This window comes from Gambusia affinis, linkage group LG01 (assembly GCF_019740435.1).
Source record: "Gambusia affinis linkage group LG01, SWU_Gaff_1.0, whole genome shotgun sequence".
NCBI lineage: Eukaryota > Metazoa > Chordata > Actinopteri > Cyprinodontiformes > Poeciliidae > Gambusia > Gambusia affinis.
The window spans coordinates 17,725,023-17,749,068 of record NC_057868.1 but is presented as its reverse complement, the minus strand read 5'-3'; the positions used below and the strand labels follow the sequence as shown (position 1 = coordinate 17,749,068).

General features: G+C 40.2%; 1 protein-coding gene across 2 annotated transcripts; it reads right to left on the bottom strand.

Annotated features, from left to right (window-relative positions):
• Window positions 1-881: 881 nt before the first annotated feature.
• Window positions 882-22,637, bottom strand: usp19 (ubiquitin specific peptidase 19). 2 transcript variants are annotated; one of them, XM_044106726.1, is made up of 26 exons: window positions 22,214-22,637; window positions 19,393-19,780; window positions 18,380-18,508; window positions 18,136-18,272; window positions 16,958-17,470; window positions 15,988-16,366; window positions 14,954-15,110; window positions 14,795-14,866; window positions 14,504-14,619; window positions 13,907-14,133; window positions 13,610-13,808; window positions 12,716-12,849; window positions 12,451-12,609; window positions 12,225-12,335; window positions 12,033-12,143; window positions 11,827-11,928; window positions 10,754-10,894; window positions 10,552-10,670; window positions 10,328-10,471; window positions 9,127-9,503; window positions 8,782-8,892; window positions 8,476-8,692; window positions 6,912-7,064; window positions 6,628-6,794; window positions 5,812-5,984; window positions 882-1,850 (listed from the first exon to the last, which is right to left on the bottom strand). In XM_044106726.1, exons 2-26 carry the CDS (start codon window positions 19,613-19,615, stop codon window positions 1,710-1,712), a joined length of 4,512 nt encoding a protein of 1,503 aa, XP_043962661.1. In that variant the 5' UTR covers window positions 19,616-19,780; window positions 22,214-22,637; the 3' UTR covers window positions 882-1,709. The 2 variants fall into 2 exon arrangements, with proteins under 2 accessions (XP_043962661.1, XP_043962583.1); XM_044106648.1 differs by having other exon boundaries at window positions 13,907-14,139; window positions 22,214-22,636.
• Between the last annotated feature and the right edge of the window lie 1,409 nt (window positions 22,638-24,046).

Here is a 24,046-nt window from a genome sequence, read left to right as displayed (position 1 = left end):
CAGCATGGAAACCTTGTTCCGAATTAAACGTTCGAAGATGAGAGGAGGCGGAGGCGCGGGGGTTGTATGCGGAGGCGGCGTCTATCGTTCGATGGGCGGGTTTCATCCTGGACATTCACCAGGCCATCTCAGGCCTACTGCTGCATCAACTCGGTTTTCTAAACAAAAATATTGACATTCAGTTCATTAAATATAATCACATTCTCGAAGATGGCAACCCGTGTTTAGATTTTAATGAGGTGTTCATGAAATTGTTTAAGCTTGCGCCCCTTAAAGATCGGAAGTTTGCGGGGCTAATCCTGCTCTGACTGAAGCTGATTGGCAGGGCCGGATTTACAAGGATGTTGGCCCCTGGGCTAGAGAAAGCATTGGTGCCCTGTCCACTGAAAACATATATTTAGTTACTTTAACATTTTTTGGATTGCACATCTCGATAGTTTTGTACAGTGCTGTAATGGTATTTAACCCCAACATTTTGTTTTATTTCTTACAATTACCATGTTTCAGATCAAACAAATGTTAATATCAGTCATGACAATGATTTCTTTTTTGTATGAGAAACAGAAAGCTACTCAAACCAAGCTGGCATTATGTGAAAAATTAATCATCAACTGGGTAAATCACATTTTCTGGATCATAACTAGTTTTATTCCCACTATTAGGTCTAAACAAAAATTTTTAAAAAATCAGAAAAATAAATGTCAATTTAAAACAACCCTGAAGTACTGATTTGTATTAAGAAGAGTCTAATCATAACACTTCAAATAAAATGTTTTTAAAGACAAACTTTGTTGGAAAAAGTATGTTAAACAACCCACTGCTGTTCAGTAGAAATAGGAATTTTACAAGTTGAAAAAATAAACATGGCAGGTTCAAATATGAATAGTCTTCACCAGTTTTATTTAGAGATACACTTTTTCTCAGATATTCCTGAATTGACAGAGGTCCAGATGAGTGAAAACATTGCAGGCTTTTCCATCAGCAGTTTTATTTTAATCAACCATTTATAGCTTCCACAGCAGGATTAATAATCGTTCTTACTTTTTATCTGCAGTTTATGACAAACGTTGTAGGGTTTAGACTGGACAACTCAAGACAAACCTGCAACAGTGAACCGGAGCAACATAGCATTTCAGCTCAGGGTGGGTGATTACAGCCTGTACAAAAATCAAGTCATGCATATTTCAGTTTATACCAAAGCCCTCTAACACTTACATCCACAGGATCAAATATTACAAGACAAAAAAAAGGCAAAAATCTTTAAGAAAACAGACAGAAAACTCACGTCCCCCCCCTGCAGAAAGAAACGAAGCAACTGACTGGAGATGCTGCAGCAAAACAACTCAAAAATAATTTACACACATTTTAAACAAGCACCAATCAAACTCTACAGAATTAGCCTAAAAGTCCAAAGCGTCAGTCGGGGATGGTCCAGTCCGGTCCGGTCCAGGTTTTCAGCTCCAGACCAGACCTGATGGTTGATTACAGCTTAACCTCTGACCTCTGAAACATGGCTGCATGGTGCAGGTGTGGAAGCCGTGTTTGCAGTGGATGAATTAGACGGCGTATGCCAGCTTATTAAACCCTAATGCGTTATGTTTAGGAAGTCACTACTACTCTGAGTCGAAGAGAAAACAGTCGACACCCTGGTTGACCACATCCACAACTGAGCTTTGGAAACCCTCTTTTTTTTTTGGACGCCACGGCAACTAGTCCACCTCCTCCATGTTACTGTAGGACGGTGCCGTGCACTCCGCAGAGTGAGCGAAAATGTCAGCTGGCACCTCCGGGGTGAGGGTGGGGGGTCCTTCAGGGTCCAGATCTGTCCCAAACAGTGACTGGCTAGAGGCCTGGAAGATAAATCACCAGTTAAACGAAGGATCCTCAGACATTCAACTAGTGAAACAGGGAAAGAAACAACAAACAAAAGACAGTTTCAGTCAAGGTTGTAGTGTGGATTTATTTAGAAAGCAGCTTTAATACAGTACTGGAAGGAAATGAAAAGATATTCCTTTGATTTTAATTACTTTACACGTGGCTTAAAATTACTAAATCAGATTCCTTCAGTCTTAATCAAGTCTGGATCATTTCAGGTCAGAACAGTAGTGATTGTGCTCCCTGCATGAGGATATTGCAACCTTCCTCATACCTCTTCACAAAGCTCAAAAGTTAAACGCACATTAAAACGGGACGCATTGCATATATCAGAGTCAAGCATTCATATACCTTAATTTTAATTTATAAGAAAACATTTGAGGATAACAGACCATCTATTGCTGCTTTAGTACCACTTTCCCTGAGACTCAGAAATGCTCTCAGAAAACAGGAAAATCATTAAAAAAAACATCTGCATAAAGAAAGAAGGCGGAACTGTGAAAAATGTAGATATTGCTGCCGTTTTGCAATTTATAAATTAAATCCCATTACATTAAAATATATATATATACATACTTTGTTACAAAAGAAAATTTCTTGAAAATATATAGGTACAATTTCTGAGTGCTTTAAAATGCAATAAAAATATATAGTCAGAAGGGAACAGAATTCTGCAGCTTTGACAAAAAACAAATTGCTTACTACACTTCATTCCAAAATGTAAAGCATGTTTGTGGCTTTAAATATATCATGTAAAAATATATCAAACAAATTAAGACGTAATGAGCTGTTATTAGGCATGGGATAGTTTCTGGAATTAAGGTAACAGCACTGCTCCTCCCCCACCTGTTGCTGAACACAAAATTTGAAAAAGCTAAATTCAGTAAAGGAGCCCCATCTTCTATTCAGAAAATGGAGAAACGTGGTGGATAAATCATGAGCATCCTCTGCTCACTACAGTGGTTTCAGTCAGAGCTTCATCTTCAGATCATCTACATCCATTTAGAAGGAACTTGAACAGTTTGAGTTGAAATATTTATGCTGCGGCATTTCAAACATACTAGTCCAGCCCATGCCTAGATTATTACATAATAAAAAACAACAAAAAAACATTACAGTGCAGAAAACATACAGGACGTGTAAAATACGACAATAAAAGGGACAGAAAAGGACGTTTTAAACTAAATCCACTGAATAAACAAGGCAAGAACCAGGTTGCTCATGGATCAGGAGGAAAGAGCCTTCAGGTTGCAGCTTCACTGCAGGAGCCTTGTGCAGAGAAATGAAGGTTTCCTGCAGCAGCAGCAGTAGCTGGCTTCAGGCTAGCTTCCTTACTTCAGTCTAATTATCCCTCCTTATGTCACTGACCCACAAAAGCCTCACAGACAAACTTCTGGTTCCCAATCAGGAAGAATTAACTGGAAAGTTCCACAGCTTTTAGCTCATCAAGTCTGCTCCAGGTAATAATAATTACTGACCTCAGATGACTTAGTAAAGAGTGGGCTTATTAAACCTGCAGAATGTAACTTTAGATTTATATATAATTTATTTTTGGAAACCATCCCTGTGCCATGACAGTATGACATGAGTCCCTCTATCTTCTCCAAGCATTATCTAGAAACAACCAATGAGAGCCAAGAGGCGGGCTTTAGCAATGCCAATCATTTTCATGCACAGGCCTTTTACCCCACTCTCTGCTACGCTGCAGCTAGCATAGCCAGTAATAAATGCTAAGGCTAGTTAGCATAGCCACCGATGACAGTGGATAAAGAATTTTTCTGTAATAGTAAGTTATTTATCAGCCATTAGCACATTGAGTAGTGAATAGATGAGGCCGACGCTCCTTCTGGGTCTGATTGGTTGTTTGTTTCTTCAGATGGCAACAGTAGCTCAGGGAGGAGGCAAAGGATCTTTTCATAAGCTTTCTGACACATACTATAGTGTCAGGACATGGTGACAGTTTTAACAAATATGTAAATATGTTCTTTATTCCCCAACAAAAGTTACACACTGCAGTTTTAAAGCTATCCATCTACCTTAGCCTCGACTATAAGACTACTTCTCGTTTATTACTGAAACATCTATCATAGTCCCAGAGAATCCTTTCAGAAAGCGTGTAGTGCAATCTTCGTTTCAAATACCTCAGTTATTAGAAAGGTATTTGTCTTATTTGAAAGCATTATTAATTAAAGGTTCATCTGATTTTGTATAGAAGGGGATAAACTAAGTTAACAAAGAGAGCGATGACTGCAGTGAGCGTGGCCACCACTAGATATCGCACACAGTCATCGTCGGGATAGTCTGACATCCTGTGCCTGCGGCGGCGGCGTGCGCCTGCCTCTTCCTCGCCTCTGTTCCTCTGTGCTTGTCGGCTTCGGAGCGTGGAGCGGAACAGTCCGTGAGGCCCTTCGTCGGGCCCCTCGTCTTCTTCCTCCATTTCCCGCCATATTACAGAGGCCTGCGATTGGCGGAAACCGGGTGTCAGCTACTGGGAAAAGGCGAGTTTCTAACAAACACTAAGACCGCACTTGGTAACGCCACAGTGAGCTGCCTGCCAAGCAGGAGGGACGACAGGCAGGACGGAGCGCTTAACACATAAAGTATTCGTACCCCTTAGACGCCGGAACCATAAGCTGAAGTGTCATTTATGTGTCACGGATCAATACATGGGAGTATAGAAGTGAAGTGGAAGGAAAAAGGTGGAAGGTTTTCAGAGATTACCACACCAGATCCACAGTGTGGAGCATGGTGGTGGCAGTATCATGCTACAGCAATCGGAATAAAAGTGTGAAGATGAACGGAGCTGTAAATGCAGCAAAATAAATAAATAAATAAAGGATTTTACAGTGATATGTCTAGGGTGGAAAATGAACAGTTTTATTCATAAAAATCTTTGAAAACCATGAATCACTTTCCTTGCACTTCACATGCTGGCCTATTGGATAAAAACAACAACCAATTCTATCCACAGGTATACTGAATGTTACAAGTAAAAATGTTACAGTATCTTTTTAAAGTAACTGACTTTCTTTTGTTTCATTTTAAAAAGGCTAATTTAAAGAAATTACATCATGTGATGTTAACATTTTTCATGAACCACTCCATTTCTGATTTCCACAAATTTTGCAGCAAAAAAGAAAAAAAAAAAAAAGACCGTACTATAGGAAATTTTTCTTTTTCACTTTGCCGATGTCAACAGACAAGATAAATGCAAAATGCTCACAGTGGCACGTATTGGCTTAAAAATTAAATCAGATGTTTTTCTTACAAAACCTGATTTCTGTTTATAAACTATTTTTCCCTCACTTTTTTCTTATAAAACATAAGAAATGATTAAATACTTTCCAACACTTGCTTCCATCATCCCTTCTGGGAGTCCAAATAAATACAAGCTAGAAAACAAGATGGTGGCTCTGGGTGGGATAACAAGATTCAAGTATGGAAACACAAGGAATACATTGGTGGAAAAACAACCTGATTTTCCAAAAATTACATTTCCAAAAATATTACATTGGATTAAGCGTTAAAATGGATTTATTGCCCTTACAGGCATTATAAAATGAACAGCTGAGTTCAAAACATTTTGAATTGTTAAAAAGAGACCTTTGCAGATTGGCTTCATTCATCAGAACTCAGAAAATCTCTGATGAGTGAATGTTTCTCAAACATTTCACACACATGCTTCTCTTTTGTAACCCATTAAAAGTTCCTCCTAGTGGCTGGAACATTTATTACACGAAACCTCTGAAAGGTATATGTGAACATCTAATCAATGTGTGATTACATGGTACTATTTAACATAAACAGTTTTTTTTATGTTACTATGGTTGAAGAAATTAACCTTTCATTTAAAGTACAGCTCAGAACCCAGGAAACGAAAGCAAAGCCTCTTAGCGAAGAGGACTCTGTGGTTTCTTATGGTTGTGGCGCCCTCACCTGGCTGGGAGAAGCTCCTGTGGCTGTAGCTGACTCGGCTCCGGGAGAGAGGAAACGTGGTGGTCTCTCCACGGGGGAGTTCCTGCGGCGGTAGAACAGGACGTAGGCGTAACGCGTCACCACCTGGCTCTCCTCCACCATTGTCACGGTGCTGTCGTCAAACAGCCGCCACCCTGTAGCCACGCATTGAAGACAAACTCAAAATGCAATATAGCAAAGGAGAACATTTACAGAAAGTAACTAGTTATGTTTGATGTGAATCAGTCGCAGCGTTTTTACAGGGTATCTGCAGGTTTCAGCAAGCCAAATTTAAGACCTTTTTAATGCCACCTTGAGTAAAATTTAAGACAGAAAAAACTTTAAATACAGGGTACGATTGGAGAAACTTTCTGAATTACAATCAAGAATAGTAAAACAATGGGAATCTGGATTTGTGCCCATAACAGATGTAAAAAAAAAATTATAATCTAGCTCGCTAGCAAAGGCATATTAACCTGGCAACCAGCTGGCTACTCAAAACATTCTGTGCCTGGAGTAGCAGAGTGCAATGAAGATGTTTGCGTGTGACTCAAACTTTTGCCTGACAGAAAAGTCTTGCGAGGAAAAAAACCCGAAATAATCCAGCTACAACAAAATTTAAGATCTGTGATTGACATATTTAAATCCAACTAAAATTATCTTAATGAGATCAAGACATTATAAGGCCTTAATTTTAGACACTAATAAAATACTTTTACATAATATCGTTTTTCTTTAACAATCACAATCAGAGTCAGCAAAAGTACACAGACACATTTGGGAAGGAGGAAAACTTACCAACATCACTGCGCTGACTGTTCTTGTCACTGGGCAGGCGAGCGTACGCTGTGTAGTGCCCTCCAATCATCCCTCCGTAATGGTTGATGACTGCATAGAGGTCGTAGATTGGGGCCTGCTGCATCTCGTCCTTCTGGCCAATGCAAAACTTACTCAGATCCAAGTTCCTGAAACCCAACATTGTTTAAGAGGGTTAGATTTCCACTAATGTTTCATTTCTACCAACCATCTTGTGCTTTCACATGCTAAACCCTCTCAGATCAGTTCACAGCAGCTGCGATCACCTGACAGGAAAGTCGACCATGTCATTGATCTTGTCCCTCCAGATGAAGCTTCTGAAGGAGAAACGTTTGAGCTGGATGATCAAAACGTTCGGCAGACGCCACAGCAGGAGTTGCTTGGAGGCCTCTCGGTGCTGCTGGCACTTTGGACAGTACCTGGAAGCAGGGAGGAAAAAAGATCAAGCAAATTCAGCAACAAGGAACATCAATTACTCCAGAAATTTGTCAAAGAAAGATTTACAGACATTTCTTTAATTACTAGTTCTATCTTCCAGAAAACTGGCGGAAATTTCCACATATTTCACTGCAAGTATTTCCGTTAAGTTTTTTGAGCAAAATCTTGAAATAAGACAACAAAAAAAAAACTACTACAAAAAATACTTACAAGTAACTTCAGAAAAAATAAAAGGAATGATTTGTTTGTAAAAAACTGCGGATGCATGCACAACTTGACTGATGAAAGAGCCAGAGAGATCTTTAAGCGCTCACTGGTTGCCATGGTTGCCTGCATTTATCTTGAAGTTTTAACCTCAGATAGCATGTCAGTCAGTGTCCTACACAGTGTGATAATATAAATTATTCAACCAAATTAACATTAGTGATTGAGATGTGTCCTAACCACCCATAACCATCAAATGCAGGTGACACGATAAATGACGCGAGAAAATGTCCCATTAATAGTGAAGATGGATGAGCAATAAGGGCACCAGAATAGGGTTTTCCAAAAATGTAAGTTTTCATTTAAAAGAAAAAAGGGGGGGAATTCAGATTTAGCGTGCAAAGGATAAAGATAAAAGTCACAATTGGTCACAATTAGAGGTAAAACAGAGATGTAGTTGCACCCATCAAAGCAGCTGACAAACTAAGCCTTCAGAAATTAAAAATGGAGTGAGTTGAACAGAAGGTAGAGTGAGGTACAGAGACGATGGGCTAAAAATAAAACCTCTGAAAACTGCAGACGGTGCAAAGCTGCATGCGGGACTTGCGCTGAGTGAAGATAAACTATTTTATTAGCCTATTAGTCATAATATTAGGAGAATGAAGTAATTTTATGAGATCTCCAACATGAACAATAAAAAATTAAAGTGTAAATAGTTTCCATAGTTAGAATAAGGTATTCTTGCCTGCGTTCTGAAGGCAGCTTACGCAGCAGAGTGGCTGCTGACAATGTAACGTCAACCAATAATCCCTCTATAAGATCTTGTTTAAATAAAACATTTCTTAATATTGATGAGAAACTACTAGTCTCTCTGTCAGATTATTTCACTTGTAACATGGGGAAAATGTCTTGTTATAAGTGAAATAACCTGCCCGTGTAATTAGTACATTTTAAAATAACTAAGGAATGTTTTACTGAAAGTAAATTCCTGTATTTTGCTGAAAAGTTACTTCTAAGTTAGTTTTGTCTTATTTTATATCTTAATGAACTAAAATATGTCCAATAGAAACTACACAAAATACTTGGTACTTTGTGGTTTTGCAGTCCTGGAAGCACGCCTTCTAGTTGTAGTGGGAAAGATGTTTTGGAACCCTAGGAGGGACTGAGGTGGTAAATGTTTGTCCCTACCAGGCCTCTTCAGGTGCCAACACCTCAGGCTTGGTGAAGAGATTGAGGCACTGCTCCAGGGTGAAATGTCCTGCTCTGGCCGTCTCGCTCATGGAGCTGGGGTCATCTTCATACTCCAGCTCCTTAGAGCTGACCAGCACATACTCCTTCAGACGCTCGTTGTTCTTCCACACCAGCTCCAAGGTCGCATCATCTACCACGTCTGCGAGAGCATCCTCTGCAGAGAGAGTATGAGGGAAAATTCAAGTTAAGAAACAAAGTTGCATTTTAACTAAAATCCAATTACACTGATGATCGTTCTTGTACCTTTCTCATCCAGCCTTTGCTCCTTGTTGTTCGAGTCCAGCAGACCGATGTAGAACTGACTGGCATGACCTGACGCTGCCTCGCTTGGCTGTTGGTACCCTGTTATTGCAGCTTCAGACCAAAACCAAAGAAGAAGAATCTCTGTTAGTGCTGGCCAATACATTTTATCAAATTATTGAATTTTGGCAGATTTAATTTTTGGAAAATCTGGATTTTTTATTTCTGTGAATTTATCGGGTTGGAGGCGGGTTCAAGCAGAGCCATCACTTGGTCCCGATTCAGACCGAGGTCCACCATTTAGTGATGCCTGATGTAAAATCCAAAGACTTTTTGTTGGCTTTTTACCTTCTGGCCGCACCGCTTTCTCACATGTCGTCTCTTTCTCGGCCTGAGGGTCCAGAGAGCAGCAGGAAGTGGAGGAAACGGACTCGGAAAACCCAGAGTCTTTAGTCCGGGTGCTGGAGAGGGAGAAGGAACCCGACGCCTCGGAGTGGCTCGCCGACGCCTGGCTGAATTCCCCCTGGAGCTCAGGAGGCAGAGAGGGGCTCTCCAAGTCAGCATTGCCAGCCTGTACATCACCGCCTGCCCCCCTGGCCTCGTCTCCGCCTCCAGCACCGTCAGGAGAGCCGAGCGCAATTGGCAGCGCGTCTAACCGGGACTGGGCTGTTTCAGGAGACGTTCTGCCTGACTGGAACGGGGGTTGGAATACGTTTACAGAAAACCTGCAGGGAAGGAAAAATGTAGATGTATAGGTTTAAAACTGCAGTATGTAACTTTAGTTGAAAAAAAAAAAGTCATTTACATATTTGTTAAAACTATATGTAAATATACAACTACAGATCAGTTGGTTTTATCAGGATTCACACAGTCATCTGCTTCTTAGGCTGATGTGATGGTACAGATTCTGAGTTTTGGTGTTTATGCAACACATCTACAAAATTTAGACTCAAGATATTTTGAAGTAATTTAACTCCTGAAACCTGGATCTTCACCACCACAGCAGTAGAATTCACATCAACTATAAAAGTACAATCTATTGTTTTACAGCCGTTATGGTTTAAAAGCAATTAATGTTTCTAAGCAACGAGAAATCTATTAATGCAAACTCCTGAAAAAAAAAAGAAAGCATAAAAAAGCCTCGGATTAGGATTCTAATTTGCCATTTAGAGGCATCACTTATGATAATCCCATAACGGGTAATAACTGACATGAATTAAAATTGCTTTTAGAATGTTTAATTAATCACAAATCCTTAAAAGGGGCAGTATTATATCTTTTCCAGGCATGTAGTGCCAATTTATGGCACAATGAAGTAACCAGGTAACCTTCAAATGTTATAAAAATGCTCTCTTATATAGACAGCATATATCTATATTTCTGTCTATTTAACTATCTAACTTTATAATTTAACACCTTTAAATTGGTTTTACTCCCAACAAAAACAGAACTCCTGTTGCGTCTTTAAAGTTTAATATAAAAATGACGGGCAGAGGAAGTCATGACTAAAATGAATCAAACAGGTGAGCAGCTGAGGTGGTGCGATTACCTGGAGTAACCCTCCAGCAGCTGGGCGAGGCGGGCGTAGCACAGGCGGGACTCTGGGACGCTAACGAGGAATGGCAGGCCTACGTTCTCAGAGTTGGGGCGACAAAGACTCTTGTGACTGGGCCAGTGAGTTCTCTGACAATGTCTGGGGGGACAGAAAAAAGAAAATAAAGTAAAAGCTGCAGACATTTACAGTTCGACTCTGAGACATCCCATGATGCTCACTGATTGCAGTAGCCCACTCGGTAGCAGCGGGTGCACCGCTTCAGTTTGTCTTCCTCGGACACTGGAGGTTTCAGGCAGGCAGCGCACTTTGAGATGGGGATGTTGGGCACCTGGAGTTTCTGGAAGGCAAAACGGACCAGTTCAGATCTAATCGTTACACCTCAGCTAACGCGCAGAACAACTAAAGAGTTCTCTTTATTACCTGCTGCACTCTCAGCAGCACCACTCGTTCTTTGGCCAGATCTTTGGAAAGCACCTCGAAGCAGAACAACATATCAGACGGCGACACGGTGTCCAGAGAATGGGACGGCAGGAAGATGCGCTGGAAGCGATTTTTCGCCACCTGGCAGATGAGAAGAAAAACAAGAACTCCCATCAGGAAAACTTCTACATTTGTTGTATGTCATTTTAGGGTAAAAATCTATCAAGATGTGAAAAGCTCAGCCCTTTCTGCTTGACATATCAATACAGTGTAATCTGATTATTTTCTGGATTAACCCACTAATCATTGAATAGTAGTAGATGCTTAATAGGTGATTCTTTTTCTTCTTTTTGAACTCAGCCAAAACTGCCACTAAAAGATTTTAGGTTAGAACAAATTTCCAGGTTTTTTCTTTTAATCTCAAATGCAAAATGTGAACATTTTTTGTATAGTTTTGACTTAGCTACTGCTATTAGTGTGTTCTTTCAGCAACTGGCCATTTCAAGTCTCTGTACAGTTAATTGATTATTAAATTCGTTGGCCTTTTCAATAATCGATTCATCACGATTAATCCTTTTAGTACTACGTGACATCATTTTTAAAAACGTTTTAAAAGGCGTTTTTAAAAGGCACTAACCAAATTATTCCTTTTTCTGCATTTACGTAATAGTTTTCACAATTGTTTTTGTGAGTCTTTTTGCAATAAAAAAACCCACTGATTTTAAGGTATTTTTTCAGAAATATTTGTTAGGAATTTTGCCGTCTTTTACTCTTTAAGCCCATCTAAAAACATTTAGATGATTATAATGGAGAAAAAAAGAGATCAAGTAAGGATGAGGGGCAGCAGTGTAGTAAAAATAATTACTGCCACCTGCAGGTGGGAAATAGCATCACTTCAACTAAATATTTTGGGTAATTTGTGTGGAAAATTTGGAATAAACATAATTGTGTGCAAAAAAATGCAAAGACCTGTAAACTAGGCTTGTAGTTCTGCAAAAAAATTGTCAAAATTATGTATATAAACAGATGCTGAGAATAAAAGTATACATTAAAAAAGTATTAAGAAAACTAACCTCCGCCAGTCTGAGGTTCTCAGACTTGACCCTCACACTTCTGGAGATAGATTCCAGAACCTCAGCAGTGCTGGAGTTCTCCTTGCTCACACTAACCAGAAACTATGACACAGAGTGGAAAAGTGTGTTAAAGGGGAATGGGGTCAAACTGCAACTCGTCATGTCAGGAAACCAGGAGAAGCAGAGAGAACAAATGATCATTTCACCTTGATTGGTTTTTTATGAGGTTCTTTAGCGAAGTAGAAAACAGAGAGCACTTTTTGTTTTTGTGGCAACGGAACTGGGAGGTACAGGAAGGGGTCAAAGGTGATGGAGACCTGTAAAAAGAAATAGTAGGGAGATTGAGACGGGGTAAAGCCAGGACTGTCATCCCATATTTTAATGGAGCTGAATATTACCTTGGAGCATGTGGGGCACACTAGCTTGGATTTAAACTGGCCTTGGAACAGATCCACGATGAACGAGTCGTTTCTCATCTTGTGCCGCTGCCATGCCTCCTCTGCCACCACCTGTAACAACAGAAAAAAAAAACAACCAATTGAAAGCAAACTTCAACTTGGTTTTGCTTAATAGAATAAAGTAAGTAAATATCCCAGGGGGCCAATTTTTTCACAACCAATCCACCTCATCAAGACGTCCGTCAGAGTCCACCGTCTCAGTGTAGGGTTTATTCTGGATCCGGTTCAGGTCCTCGTGGAGTCCGTCCAGGAGGAAGGCCATGAACTCCTGCGCATCGTGCTGAGCATAACCTGTGAACTGGCTGGCCTTACTGGCCACGATTGCCTGTGAGATCAGAAGAGAATGCAGGAGTTCAGACGTGACTCGTGAAAAGGATAGTGTGAGAGAAACGGAAGACATATTCCAAACAAGTTAGAAAAAATTAGAATACCTTTAATTTTGATGGTTGGAAGGCATGATGAGTCCCTTTCCACAGAGCCCTGAGCAGAACGGCAAAGCCGATGGCCAGCCTACCTCCAGTTCCCAGCGGATTACTGCAGTTGATCTCGGATTCAAACGCTCGATCTGACAAGGAGGGAAAACTCAAGAGATCAGGAAGTTTTAACCAAGACCTTATAGTATAGCTACAGACAGTTCAGAGGGCTGGGATTTAACGTCTTAATTTTGATTACACAAAAAAGTCTCAAATCGGAACCTTTGTAATCGTACGTTTCTGGCACGCCCATAAATTTGAAGCACAGTGACATCTGCAAACATCAACGGACAACAAAAACGATTCTCTCGACCACTTCTCAGTCAAGAGAAGCAGAACTTTTTTGAAGTTCTGCTTCAAAAAATGATCTGGTGGGATGCTGTCATTGAGCTCAAGTTATGCTAAAATTAGTTAGCTTATCAGCTAACCTATTAAAGCCTAAAATAGCATCTCAATGCTAAACATGTAGCAGCAGCACAGACGTCCCAAACGCTAATGTCCGTGTCCACTGTCCACATTTCTATAGAAGTCACATCAATGACCCCCTGATCAGCTTCCTGGAACATTGAAAGCTAAATGGCTACAATAACACTTTCCCCCAATTTGACGATTGAAAAATCCAAACAGCTTAAAACAATAAATACCTTTTTTGTTGAGCTCATATATCTATTTATTGAGTAATTCAGCAGCAAAAAGGGTACTTGAATTGATAATCTTGCTTGTTTTGTATGGTTTTTGATTAAAATGCAATGAATGAATTTTAGTGATGAGAATAAATTCTGTTGATGTTGAATAAAAGTTCCTGGTTAGATGATCATGGATCACCTAGAGCAGTAACATGGTTGTGTTTACCATGGAAGTAATCCCTGAGTTCTCTGGTGTTAGACAGGGATTGGATGACACTGTTCATAAAGCAGGTGTTGCCCAGGTTAACCAGTCCTGTGAATCCAGGCAGGCACACCTTCTTCTCCTCCTCTTCCTCGTGGCACTCGTTAGCAACAGGTGGTGCATGGGTCATGGGCTGCACCATGCAAGTAGGCTTGGGCTGAGGCTTGAAACACAAGCACACATTTCCCCACTTATCTTCACACACATCTTAATTTATGTTGCTTGCTTGAGCTGGAGTAACCTGTTGTGTTTTCCCCTCACCGTGGTTACTGTGGGCTCTGCTTTGGTGATGTTAACGTGCTCAGAGACGGAGCGGGGAGCTACGGTATCCAGACTTGTTTCCTCCACTCCTCTGGGAGACGCCTTGGTGGGCTCCTCTCCGACCCTCGGGGGCTCCTCCTTGGCTGGGAGGCTGTGCTGACTGCTGCCTGGCTGGCTCTTCTCCATGCAGGCGGGGCTGGAGGGCACAGCAACCTTCGCACCACCCACTGCACCTTAAACAGGACAACAGAGCTTGTGGTTAGAAGATCACCAACAGACTCACCGTGAATTGTGCTAAATATCAATTACAGATTTCCTAAAAAAAATATATTTATTTTGCTTAAAAACACTTCTGGAGAAAGCTAAGCCTGCCGATAAACAATAGTATTGTTTATTATAAATATTGCTTGTTTTCAAGTAATATAATGGCAAAGGTATTATAATGCAACACCACATTCTGAAAAATCAAATTTTAAAATTCTAATGAACATTTAACACTAAACATTTTGTTTAGAAAGAACAAATAAAATGAATGATGAAGTTCTGTAGAGTCCTTGAGAGAACTAAATGGGACTAAATAGAAAGCTGGCAGCAGACCTTGTGAGGCCGGGGCCTCCAGGCCGCCCCAACGCTGGCTGTGTCTCTTCTTCAGGGTGATGTCCAGGCGGGACGGGGTGAAGGAGTAGCTGCACTGCTCTGGCTGGATCAGGTTCCTGCCACACAGAAGGTCACATCACACTTTATTAAACAGCTCACAATAATGCCATCAACTTCATGCAGAACTTGCACTTTTTCAGATGTTAGTAGTATTAGTTGGAAATACCAACTAGACAATTTCTTTCATGCCATTATTAACCAGTCATAAGGAAGTCAGAGCAGAGCAGCTACCTGAGTTTAACTTGCCACTTGAACACCGTGTTTGGCCCACAGCCTGAATGAAGCCGAAGAAAGTTCGCATCGCTGTCAAAGAGCAAACAATAAGTGATTAGTTCTGATAAACAAAGAGGCAAAGCTTCTGTTTTTTAGCAGCATATTCAGGGGAAGCACCTAGTCTGGAAGATAAGGGTGAAGTCTTGCTCTCTGAAGATGACCCTGGCCGTTTCCCTGCAGATTCCCTTCATGTAAACGTTGACCACCATCAGGTCTGTGCCCTTCTCGTACGAGTCGTTTTTCACCAACGGCAGGTTGACCATCGGCTCTGGGGCTGCAGAGGATTTTTATAGACAAAAAAAAAAAAAAAAAAAAACTTGAACCAACAAGTGATGAACAAGAAAATACAGAATGCTTCCTCAGTTTCATTTATCTGGTCAGGATGTGGTCAGGGTTTAGCCCCAGGGTATTAGAAGCCTGGCTTTATCAAGTTTTACTTGCCCCGCCAACAGGCTAAGTGTTGTTTGATTATTTATTTTAAATTATTATTTGTTTTATACAGCAGTAACAGTGATGGCAAAGACGTGTAAAGCTGGTGCTCCAGATTACTGTATGTCAGCAACCTAAAATTCAAACCGGTCTGTTTGGAAGATGCTCCTGTACCAGCATTTACATGATCCCTCTTTGAAGGCTCATTTTGGAGAATACAGCACAAATGTATGTATCAAATATCAAAGCCTTATGGCAAACTGCAGGTATCAATAACAATGTAATTTGGGGAATACAGATTTTAGGACATTTGTCCCAATCAGGGCACTGCAAGGGCAGACACAAAGGGAAGGTTGCTGATGTTTTGAAAATCACTGCAGAAACATGGACCTGGCATTCTGCTCCACTCATATTCACGTCCAGTTTAATAAAGGTTGGTATGACATTCAACTCACTCTGTTGTTTTCAGATAATAAAGCATCAGTAATCTTTAGCAGTATATTATTTATTTAACAAATTATTTGATTGTACAGAAACACACGGTTTTTTTAGTCCACTGCTGTATTTTCTTTGTTGTCGTTTCATTTCCAAAAGCGCAGCTTAGAATGTTTTCTGGGAGTGTTTGTAACTTTCTCAAACTAATGGTAATGATTAAAGAGTTGGAATAATCCCAGCTTCCTCAAAACATTTCCATTTAAATCGATTCTGTATTTGGAACCAACCTTCCTGTTGCATCATCTCCAGAGTGGGCTCTTCCTTTGACTGGTCCTGTTTCTCCTCTCCGTCACAACTGCTTGACTTCAGCGTTAGACCTGCTGATTGACTCTGCCTGTGAGTTGCGCCGGCAGCCGGTTCTGGTAGCGTCTCTGTTGTCCCAGGCTGCTGGGATGTGAAAGTGTCCTGCTGGGATTCACGCTCCGTGGGTTTTCCTTGCAGCTCAAGGTCAGTTCCGTCTCTTGGCGTCTGTGGAGAAGAATCCGTGTTCTTGTTGGATTTGGCTGGGTTCTGGAAGCGATCGGTGATGTCAGCAGCTGTTAGATGGCCGTCAGTTCCAGGTATTGTTGTTTCGGACACGTCTAATGACTCGTCTGTCTTCTCCACCTTCACACAAAAAGATAGATATTAGTGATCTAGAGGCAACAAAGGCATCCGTTAGCGCTCCATTGACTTTAGACTGAATATCTAAAGTCAATAGATTCTTTCACTACTTTTCTTCTCCAGAAAGAAGCAGGTAACCAAATTCCAGTTTAAACCAACGTCAGGTGTAAAATGATATCAGCATGTCCAGAAGTCTTCCTTATCCAGGCTGCAGTGATACAAAGAGATATTGTTTCACTCTAATAAAAAGGAAGAATCACCTTTTGTTTTAGTGATAAAGATCTCAGCCGCACAAGGCAATTAAAGTCTGAACAAAAAAAAGATTAAACAAAGAAAGTGAAAAAAAATGTTCCAGGTTCTTACTGTAGTAGATAATTTCTCCAGCCAACATTTTACAACTTGGTAAATAATAATAATAGTAAAACCAAAACCCACTTCATGGGGTTTTCTTCGATAAAAAAAAAAACTCCATGAAGGTTTGAGACTTCATGGGGTAACACTTGAGAATCTGAAACATTTTCTTTCTTTTTGAAACAATAATAAGTGGTTCTCAGAACAAAACTGAGCAGAGGCTTTAAACGATCACTGTCTCACCTGAGCTCTGTCTCCAGCAGCCGCCCCTGGTGCTCCTGATTCCTGGCTGCCTCCCTCTTTCTCTTCTCTGTTGTCTTCATGTCTGTGTGAGCTGGGATGAGGAATTTTACCAGCAGCTGCAGTAGATCTGTCAGAGGCGGGCTCCCCTTCTGGGTCTTTGCTCATGTTGGGCAGCCGCAAAGTGGTGCGTGCGGCACTGTGTTCCTGAGATGGCTGCTCGCCTTTTGCGGCTGCCCTTGACATGATGCTGTCGCCAGAGCGGTCGTCGGAGCCCTTTTTCACCTGGGCCGAGTCCGGGGCCAACTTGTCGCTCGCTTTGTTTTTGAAGCAGCGTTTGAAGCCGCGCTCCGGCCTGCCAGCGCTGCGGCTCTGCTCGTCGTGTGCGGGTGATGAGGGAGGCCGAGGCTGCAGCTGCTCTAAAGCTAATCTGGCTTTCTCCGATGACTTCAGGGTGGAAGGTTTGGTTTCATTTCTGGACTCTGGACGGGCCACGTCCTTTTCCTTCTTATTTGACTGAAAGAATTAAGAAAAGAAATGAGGCCATTTAACAAACGCCAACATGGTGAACTTGGCAATTAGCTTTTGAAATTAAGTAACTGTAAAGAAAAATGTTATTTTCTTCTGGTTTTTGGCCTCTGAATTTTAAACCACTGAGTTCATTAAAGGAAATATAAAGTTTTGGTTGCTTTGCAATAGAGATGCAGAAAAAAAAAATTATTCTATACAAAATCACAATTCTGAGTCCTGGGAATTCTAAATTGATTCAAAATGCTCAAAAATCCATTTTAAAATGTGTTTAAGTTGTATGCTTTTGCCACTCTTATTTGCAACTGAATACTGCATTACGTTATTTAAAACCTTATAGAAATGTTTTAAATAAATGTTCCACTTCTTTACACTGTCTTTTCATCTTGTCAGTCACATAATTTCAACAATGTCTCCAGGCTGTTTGAATAGACAAATTGGTTTCTGAATTAAAACTTGTTTCTAAGTCAAATCGTGACCCTAAAAATGGAATCAAAAGACACTGAAAGATTCACATCTCTGCTTTGCAATCTATAGATGCATTTTGTAATTTTAGTAAAACTAAAGTAAAACATATTTCAGTCTAAAGTTTGAACACAGACTTATTGTGAAGAACAGCAAAAAGAGGAAGAGAAACACTGAAAGTGACTCACCTTGAGAGACGGCCAAATGTGAAACGGAATCTTCTTGTGCAAAATGAGATGCAAAAATCCACCTTTCTCCTTGTACTGTGCTTTACTGCAGGAGGCCTCGATCTCCTCCTGCAACTGACAGCTCCACTGCCGCCCATCTGATCAATTAGAGACAAACCAAAATAGAGTCGAAATGAACATTTACAAACACCTGCCTGGTTCCATTTCACTTAGTTGCAGCTATTAAGGTTTTAGCAAAGCCAACCTGGGAAAGACACGTTGCAGTGTGTGTCGGTGAACGTGGTGTTGATGTCCTCTGTCCTCTGCACCCCGTCTCCACACCGCAGCCTGACCGTCACTTCATTCACGTTCTGCTTCCAGTCCACAAACACATCTAGGAAAAGGTTATAGATTATAGAACTGAACCAGTCTGTACTGGAAGCAAAAAAGCAAAAAACTATTTTTTTGTGTCATGAATAAGCTGTGTTTCCATTAACCATAAAATTGCACAAACTGAAAATATGAAAAGAAATTTGTTTAAATAAAAATGGCAAAAAAAAACAACTAATTTTTCGATAAATTTTTGCGTTAGCATGAGGTAATTTTTCAGCCCCATCAAAATAAATGTATTTCACACTTTTTTCACATCATGAGTCATGCAATCAACAGCCAAATGTTACTGCTGGGGAAAACATTGAAAATGACAACAGGAAGTGGTAGAACGGTCTTCTCTTTTTTCTGGACAATGTGCAGCTGGCTCCACCAGAGCTCTCACAGCATCAAGCAGTTGATAAAACGTTGTGAGTCAACCCCATGTGTTGAATCCAGAGTTCTCCTGTAAGACCAATGACTACAATTTCTCCAAAATGTCAGCTACACAGCCACTGACAAGTGTAAGGGGTTTGTTGCTAAAACGCCTGAATAAGAAACCTACGTGTCCTCTGATGGATGAGCGCTGGCACCATGGCTGCATTATGAATGTTTGTAACTGTCCACATCTGTTACTGCCATGATTTTAAATGACTTATTGCACGAACAAGCTTATTCATGATTTCAATTTCATTGATCATTTAACAGAAACACTGTAATTGCAATTGGGTTGTTTTTTTATTGTCTTAGCAGAATATAAACAAAGAATTACACACATTTGTAATGGACACACAGCAACAGAGGAGCAGCACTGCACCACTCCAAGTTATCCAGTGATTATCCACAGTAATTTCAACTAGTCAAATAAACTGGTTACTCCAGTAGCATGAGCATTTCATTTATTCTCACCTTTCTTGACCTCTGCCAGAACACCATCCAGCGCTTCATTGGCTGCTGCTGCAGCCCTCTTGGCCTCTCTGCTCTCCTGGTTGGCCTTGTCCTTCTGTTTCTTCTTACTAGTGCTGCTGGTCTGTGCTGAGCCGTTTTCCCTAGCGCCTCCTCGTTGTTGAGCCCCACTACGACGCCCTGCCGTCTCGCTACCAGCTACTCGGTCTCCCCCGCTGCTGGCCATCTTCAGGCACTTAGCGCTAACCGGCCGCCCGTCGCCAGAATCACTACCGCTGCTGGGCTCGGAATCTGAAGTGTGCCTCTTCCTGCCTGGCCCGGCTATCTTGGCGACGATAGTGGTCTGAACTCTCCCAGAACAGAATTAGGGTGCTGAACGCAGCGTGGGAACCTGCAGCAGAACATAGAAGGTATTTCTGAAGCAAAATAACAATAACATATCAATGTAAATATAAATGCTGTTTGCAAATTGTGGCACAATTAAAGGTAAGGACTTGAGAAGAAAAATAGTTGGCTAACTTCTACTTGCATAGATCAGGGCCCCTGTAAAGAGCAATAACCTCTGGGCAGGGAGCCCCTTCGCAAACACACAGACAATGCTACAAAATATGTAAAGAAAAATCAACTTTTAGAATGTTTTTTATTCACTATTCAATGATTATTACATTCATTTAGCATAAATGCTGCCCCATACCTTTTGATTTTAGTTGGCCATGAGTTTTAAGGATGGAAAGACTTAATTATCAGATAATATATTATGACTTTATCAACAGATAATACAATTTTCATTACAATCCCCTCTTCTGATGAGAGATCATCGACAAAGCATCATAAATAACATTTACATAAATTATTTAAACTTAGATATTAATTTTAAAAATCTGAAAAACAAAATTGGAATTATGATGAAAAACTTGAGATATTTTTTTTATTTTCGAATTTCTTTCCCCCTCATTTTCCCTCCAACTCTCTAAAGCCCCCACAGCGGCCCCTGGCGGGCGCTACTATGAAATACACAGCAGTATTTTCCATCTCGACATTTATCAGAAAAAACATTTTGCTATGATCCTTTGTCATTTAGCTTAGACTCCACTTTTGTTTTAACAAAACCTCAAGTGAGCTTCACAACTTTAGAAACCGCTGGTTTAGAGAGCATCATGTGAAACATAACCAAACCGAACAGCTACCTGGAAACAAGTGCATGACTTGAAGCACCTGTAGAGAAGCAGTGAACGTTTAAAAAATAATAGATCAGAAGAAGGATAAAGTAGATCACACTGATGGCATACAGTGACTGACTGACAGTCAGCTCTGAACTTTCAAAACTCGTTCCAACATTATCTTCTATGCATGCTTTTAGTGTGTGTGGGTTCATATATTATAAAGTGTTTATTGTTTTAATCTGTGTTGGGTGTAAACTTTAATTTCAAAAGCTTAGTTACCATTTTGTATGCAGCAATACTTCTAAACCGTTACCTTCTGCTTTATGTTCATAGTATAGATTTAGTTTGTTCTGCTTGTTCCATAAGCACATCTTATCATGCTGCTGGTACACTGATTTTTTTTTTTTTTTTGTAAACCTATAAAACCTCTGGATATTTACTGAGATTAAAATACACACAAAAAATATTAATTATCTGACATACAAGGGCAACTGACTGCACTTGATGGTATTAAGGGCATCAAGTTGAATACAAACACTGACCACAATTTTTACACATAAAAAAAATGCTTTTTAAAAAAAATATATACATAATGTATTTTTTTTTTCCTTTTCAAAATTATGCGTTAGTGTGTGTTGGCTTTTCACATAAAATAAGTTGTGGTTGCAACATAACTAAAGACCAACCAGTGTGAATACTTTTGGAAGGATCATTATGTTTGTAGTGTTGAGGCTCATACATTCATTTCTGGATTTTAAATATCAGTCATATGAATTAACAAATATTTTATGTGATATATGTATGTTTTAAAACGTACAGGAATAGTTACTTAGTGTTTCAGGTATATAAAGCTGGAACGAAAAGAACTAGAAGCTCCTTCATATACAAACACAAGGGTGCTTTAAGCCAATTAGGAGCAGGTTTCAAATGACAACGCTGAAGGGGAACACGGCCATTACAAAAGAGCCTAGCCTCTTTTCCTTAGCCTAATATAACATTCAGCAATACCATATGATAAAAAAGTCAATAAATAAGAGTAACATAAATTTATAGGCGTTTTAGTGCGTATTTATTGAGATACGAACCCTGCTCATAAAAGCAAATGGCTTTATTAGTCGATTCGCCCTTACAATTGGCAGGTCAGTAGCTGGTGAGCTAGCCGCCTGAAAATAATAGCGTTTAATGTCCTCATATGTCTATTAAAAAGTGACATTTAACTACCACTACTGCGGTTTCCCAATAGACCACATTTAGTCATTAGACTTAACTAAAACGTACATGTGTAAACAAAGTAATTATTCACCGGTGCGCTAACTTCTTCTTTCCGATAATTCCACTGTAAAGGTTGTACTGATTTGTTATTATTATTATTATTAGTAGTAGTAGTAGTAGTATCATTGTTCTAAGTCCATGGCAGCTGTTAGTGCAAACAGTTCATAGGTGAGGTCGCTAAACCTGATATGCAGCAGCACTTCTACCCGCAGAGAGCAGGAAAGGCTCAACGGCTAATGTCATTAGCAACATGCTAACTAACTGAAACGAAAGGGTTGACACGGCTACTAGATAATAAATAAAAGCGTCCTGACATTTCGTGACATCTGGCTTCCGGGTGTTTTAAACCTCAATATCTTCTATAACAGTGAAACTGAAGGCCTACTTACCTTTAACGTGATTGTAGTTCCGCCCGAACTCACAATAGCGGGCGACTCCTTAGCGCACTCTCCGGCTGCTGCTAAGCTTCTTCACGGCCTCGGGCTGCTGCACTGTTTCTGCCCGGACTCGAAACCCCGCAGTCTACGGTGTTTCTGGAATGTTCTACATCTAACCAGGACCCATTTCTGTCAAACTAGCATGGCTTTTCCGATAGTAAAGCAGAACACAATGTCCAAAATCGAACTTACTGCGTTTGTGTCATTGTCTTCGGCGGGTAGAACCTACTTTATGAGAAACAAAATACTACTACCCCACCAGACCTGAAATGACTGCCAGTCTGCGCTACTTCCTGAATACCACGCACACGTGATCTGAATACAGTCTCCCCCTCTCTCTCTCTCTCTCTGTCATTGGCAACTTGGGGTCCTGCGCGCGTGGGTGATCTCCAGTTGGTTTACTTTAGTTTACAGGTAACAAAAGTCTCAGAATCATTGCTTTTAATTGACAACTGAACAATTTAATTTCGCAAAAGTAAACTTCAAAAATAAAATGCATTTATTAACGTAACTAACGTCATATATTTTCAGATCAACAGAAAAAAAATCATTCATTGTTGAGGGAAAAAAAAATCTAAATACACCCAGTAATTTGCCATTCCAGTTAAATTATGCAACCAACTCCCCAGTGGAAATAACCTGTCTCAGCAGACTCGTTGACAGAAACATGGCCCCAGAAACCTAATAAGGAGAGAGATTGCATTCAAAGCAAATAATGTTTTCAACGTGGCAGTATGCGATAATGGACTAGAGGACACAAAAAAATCAAGCTCCCCTGGCTTCTTCCAGTGCTCTCAGTGGTAACTAGACTCAACCAATAAAAAGCTAGGAGGAGGGTCTTAACACTGTCAATCATGCTTGCATACCTGCTGTTATGCTACAGCTTCTTCCCAGAGTCTGCCAGGGCTAAGGCTAGTTAGCATGGCCACCACTGATAGTGGATAAACATTTTTTCCTGAAATAGTAAGTTATTTCTCTGCCATTAGCACATTTAGCAGCGTGTAGACATAGTTGATTGACAGCGCTAAGATGCTCCTTCTGGCTCTCATAGTTGTTTGTGATTAGGAATGGCACATTTCTGTAGACAGCAGTTGTAGCTCAGGGATGAGGTGGAAGTGTTTGATCTTTTCAAGGCATGACACTTCTAACAAATATGTAAAAAAACAAACAAAAAAAAAACATTTTTTTATGCAGCAACTTTAACACTCCAAACATGGCAGCATCAACCCGAGGGACTGAAAAATGGTCTGAGTTAATAGGAACTTTAAATTACATGGGATATTGTTAAATCAAAGCACATATATTTTTTAGAAGTTAAAATTTTGACCAGAAATCTAATGGAGGATTTGTAGCAAAACGTGAAAATTTTTGTTCAGATACTCTCAGTTCAAGCTGACCACCTAAGAAATTTTGTAATGAATGGACAAAAATTTGTGTCTAAATGAGAAAGGTAAAGATTTATCTTATCTGTCACATAAAATCGAAACTTAAAGTTCCAGAGCTTTAAATGGAACTTCTCCGTACAGAAGTAAAGAAATACGTTATCTAACTTTTAGCAAACTGACAGACCTTTCCTGAATAGGAGTGGGCTCATGCAAATATAGTCACATGAACAGGCAAGCTGACTCAGACTAGTTACATTTGGACATGAGCTATTTTTAGAAAACAGTTTTGTCCCTTTTGCAGCAGGCCAATGAGGCCAATGTTTATTAAAATAATGCAGGTTTGTGGCGAGTTAAAGTTTGCTCTAATGACTTTGCTTTAATCCCAGATACCTTCAGGAAA

Bases quoted from the DNA above. Each gene is read 5' to 3' on its own strand.
- usp19 (XM_044106648.1), bottom strand. From the start codon at position 19,615: ATGGCCAGCAGCGGGGGAGACCGAGTAGCTGGTAGCGAGACGGCAGGG. The intron at 10,671-10,753 runs GTAATAAAGAGA...TTTGCCTTCCAG, and splicing joins TGCTGCTGAGAGTGCAGCAG to AAACTCCAGGTGCCCAACAT. The intron at 9,504-10,327 runs GTAATCGCACCA...CCTTCCCTGCAG, and splicing joins CTGCTGGAGGGTTACTCCAG to GTTTTCTGTAAACGTATTCC.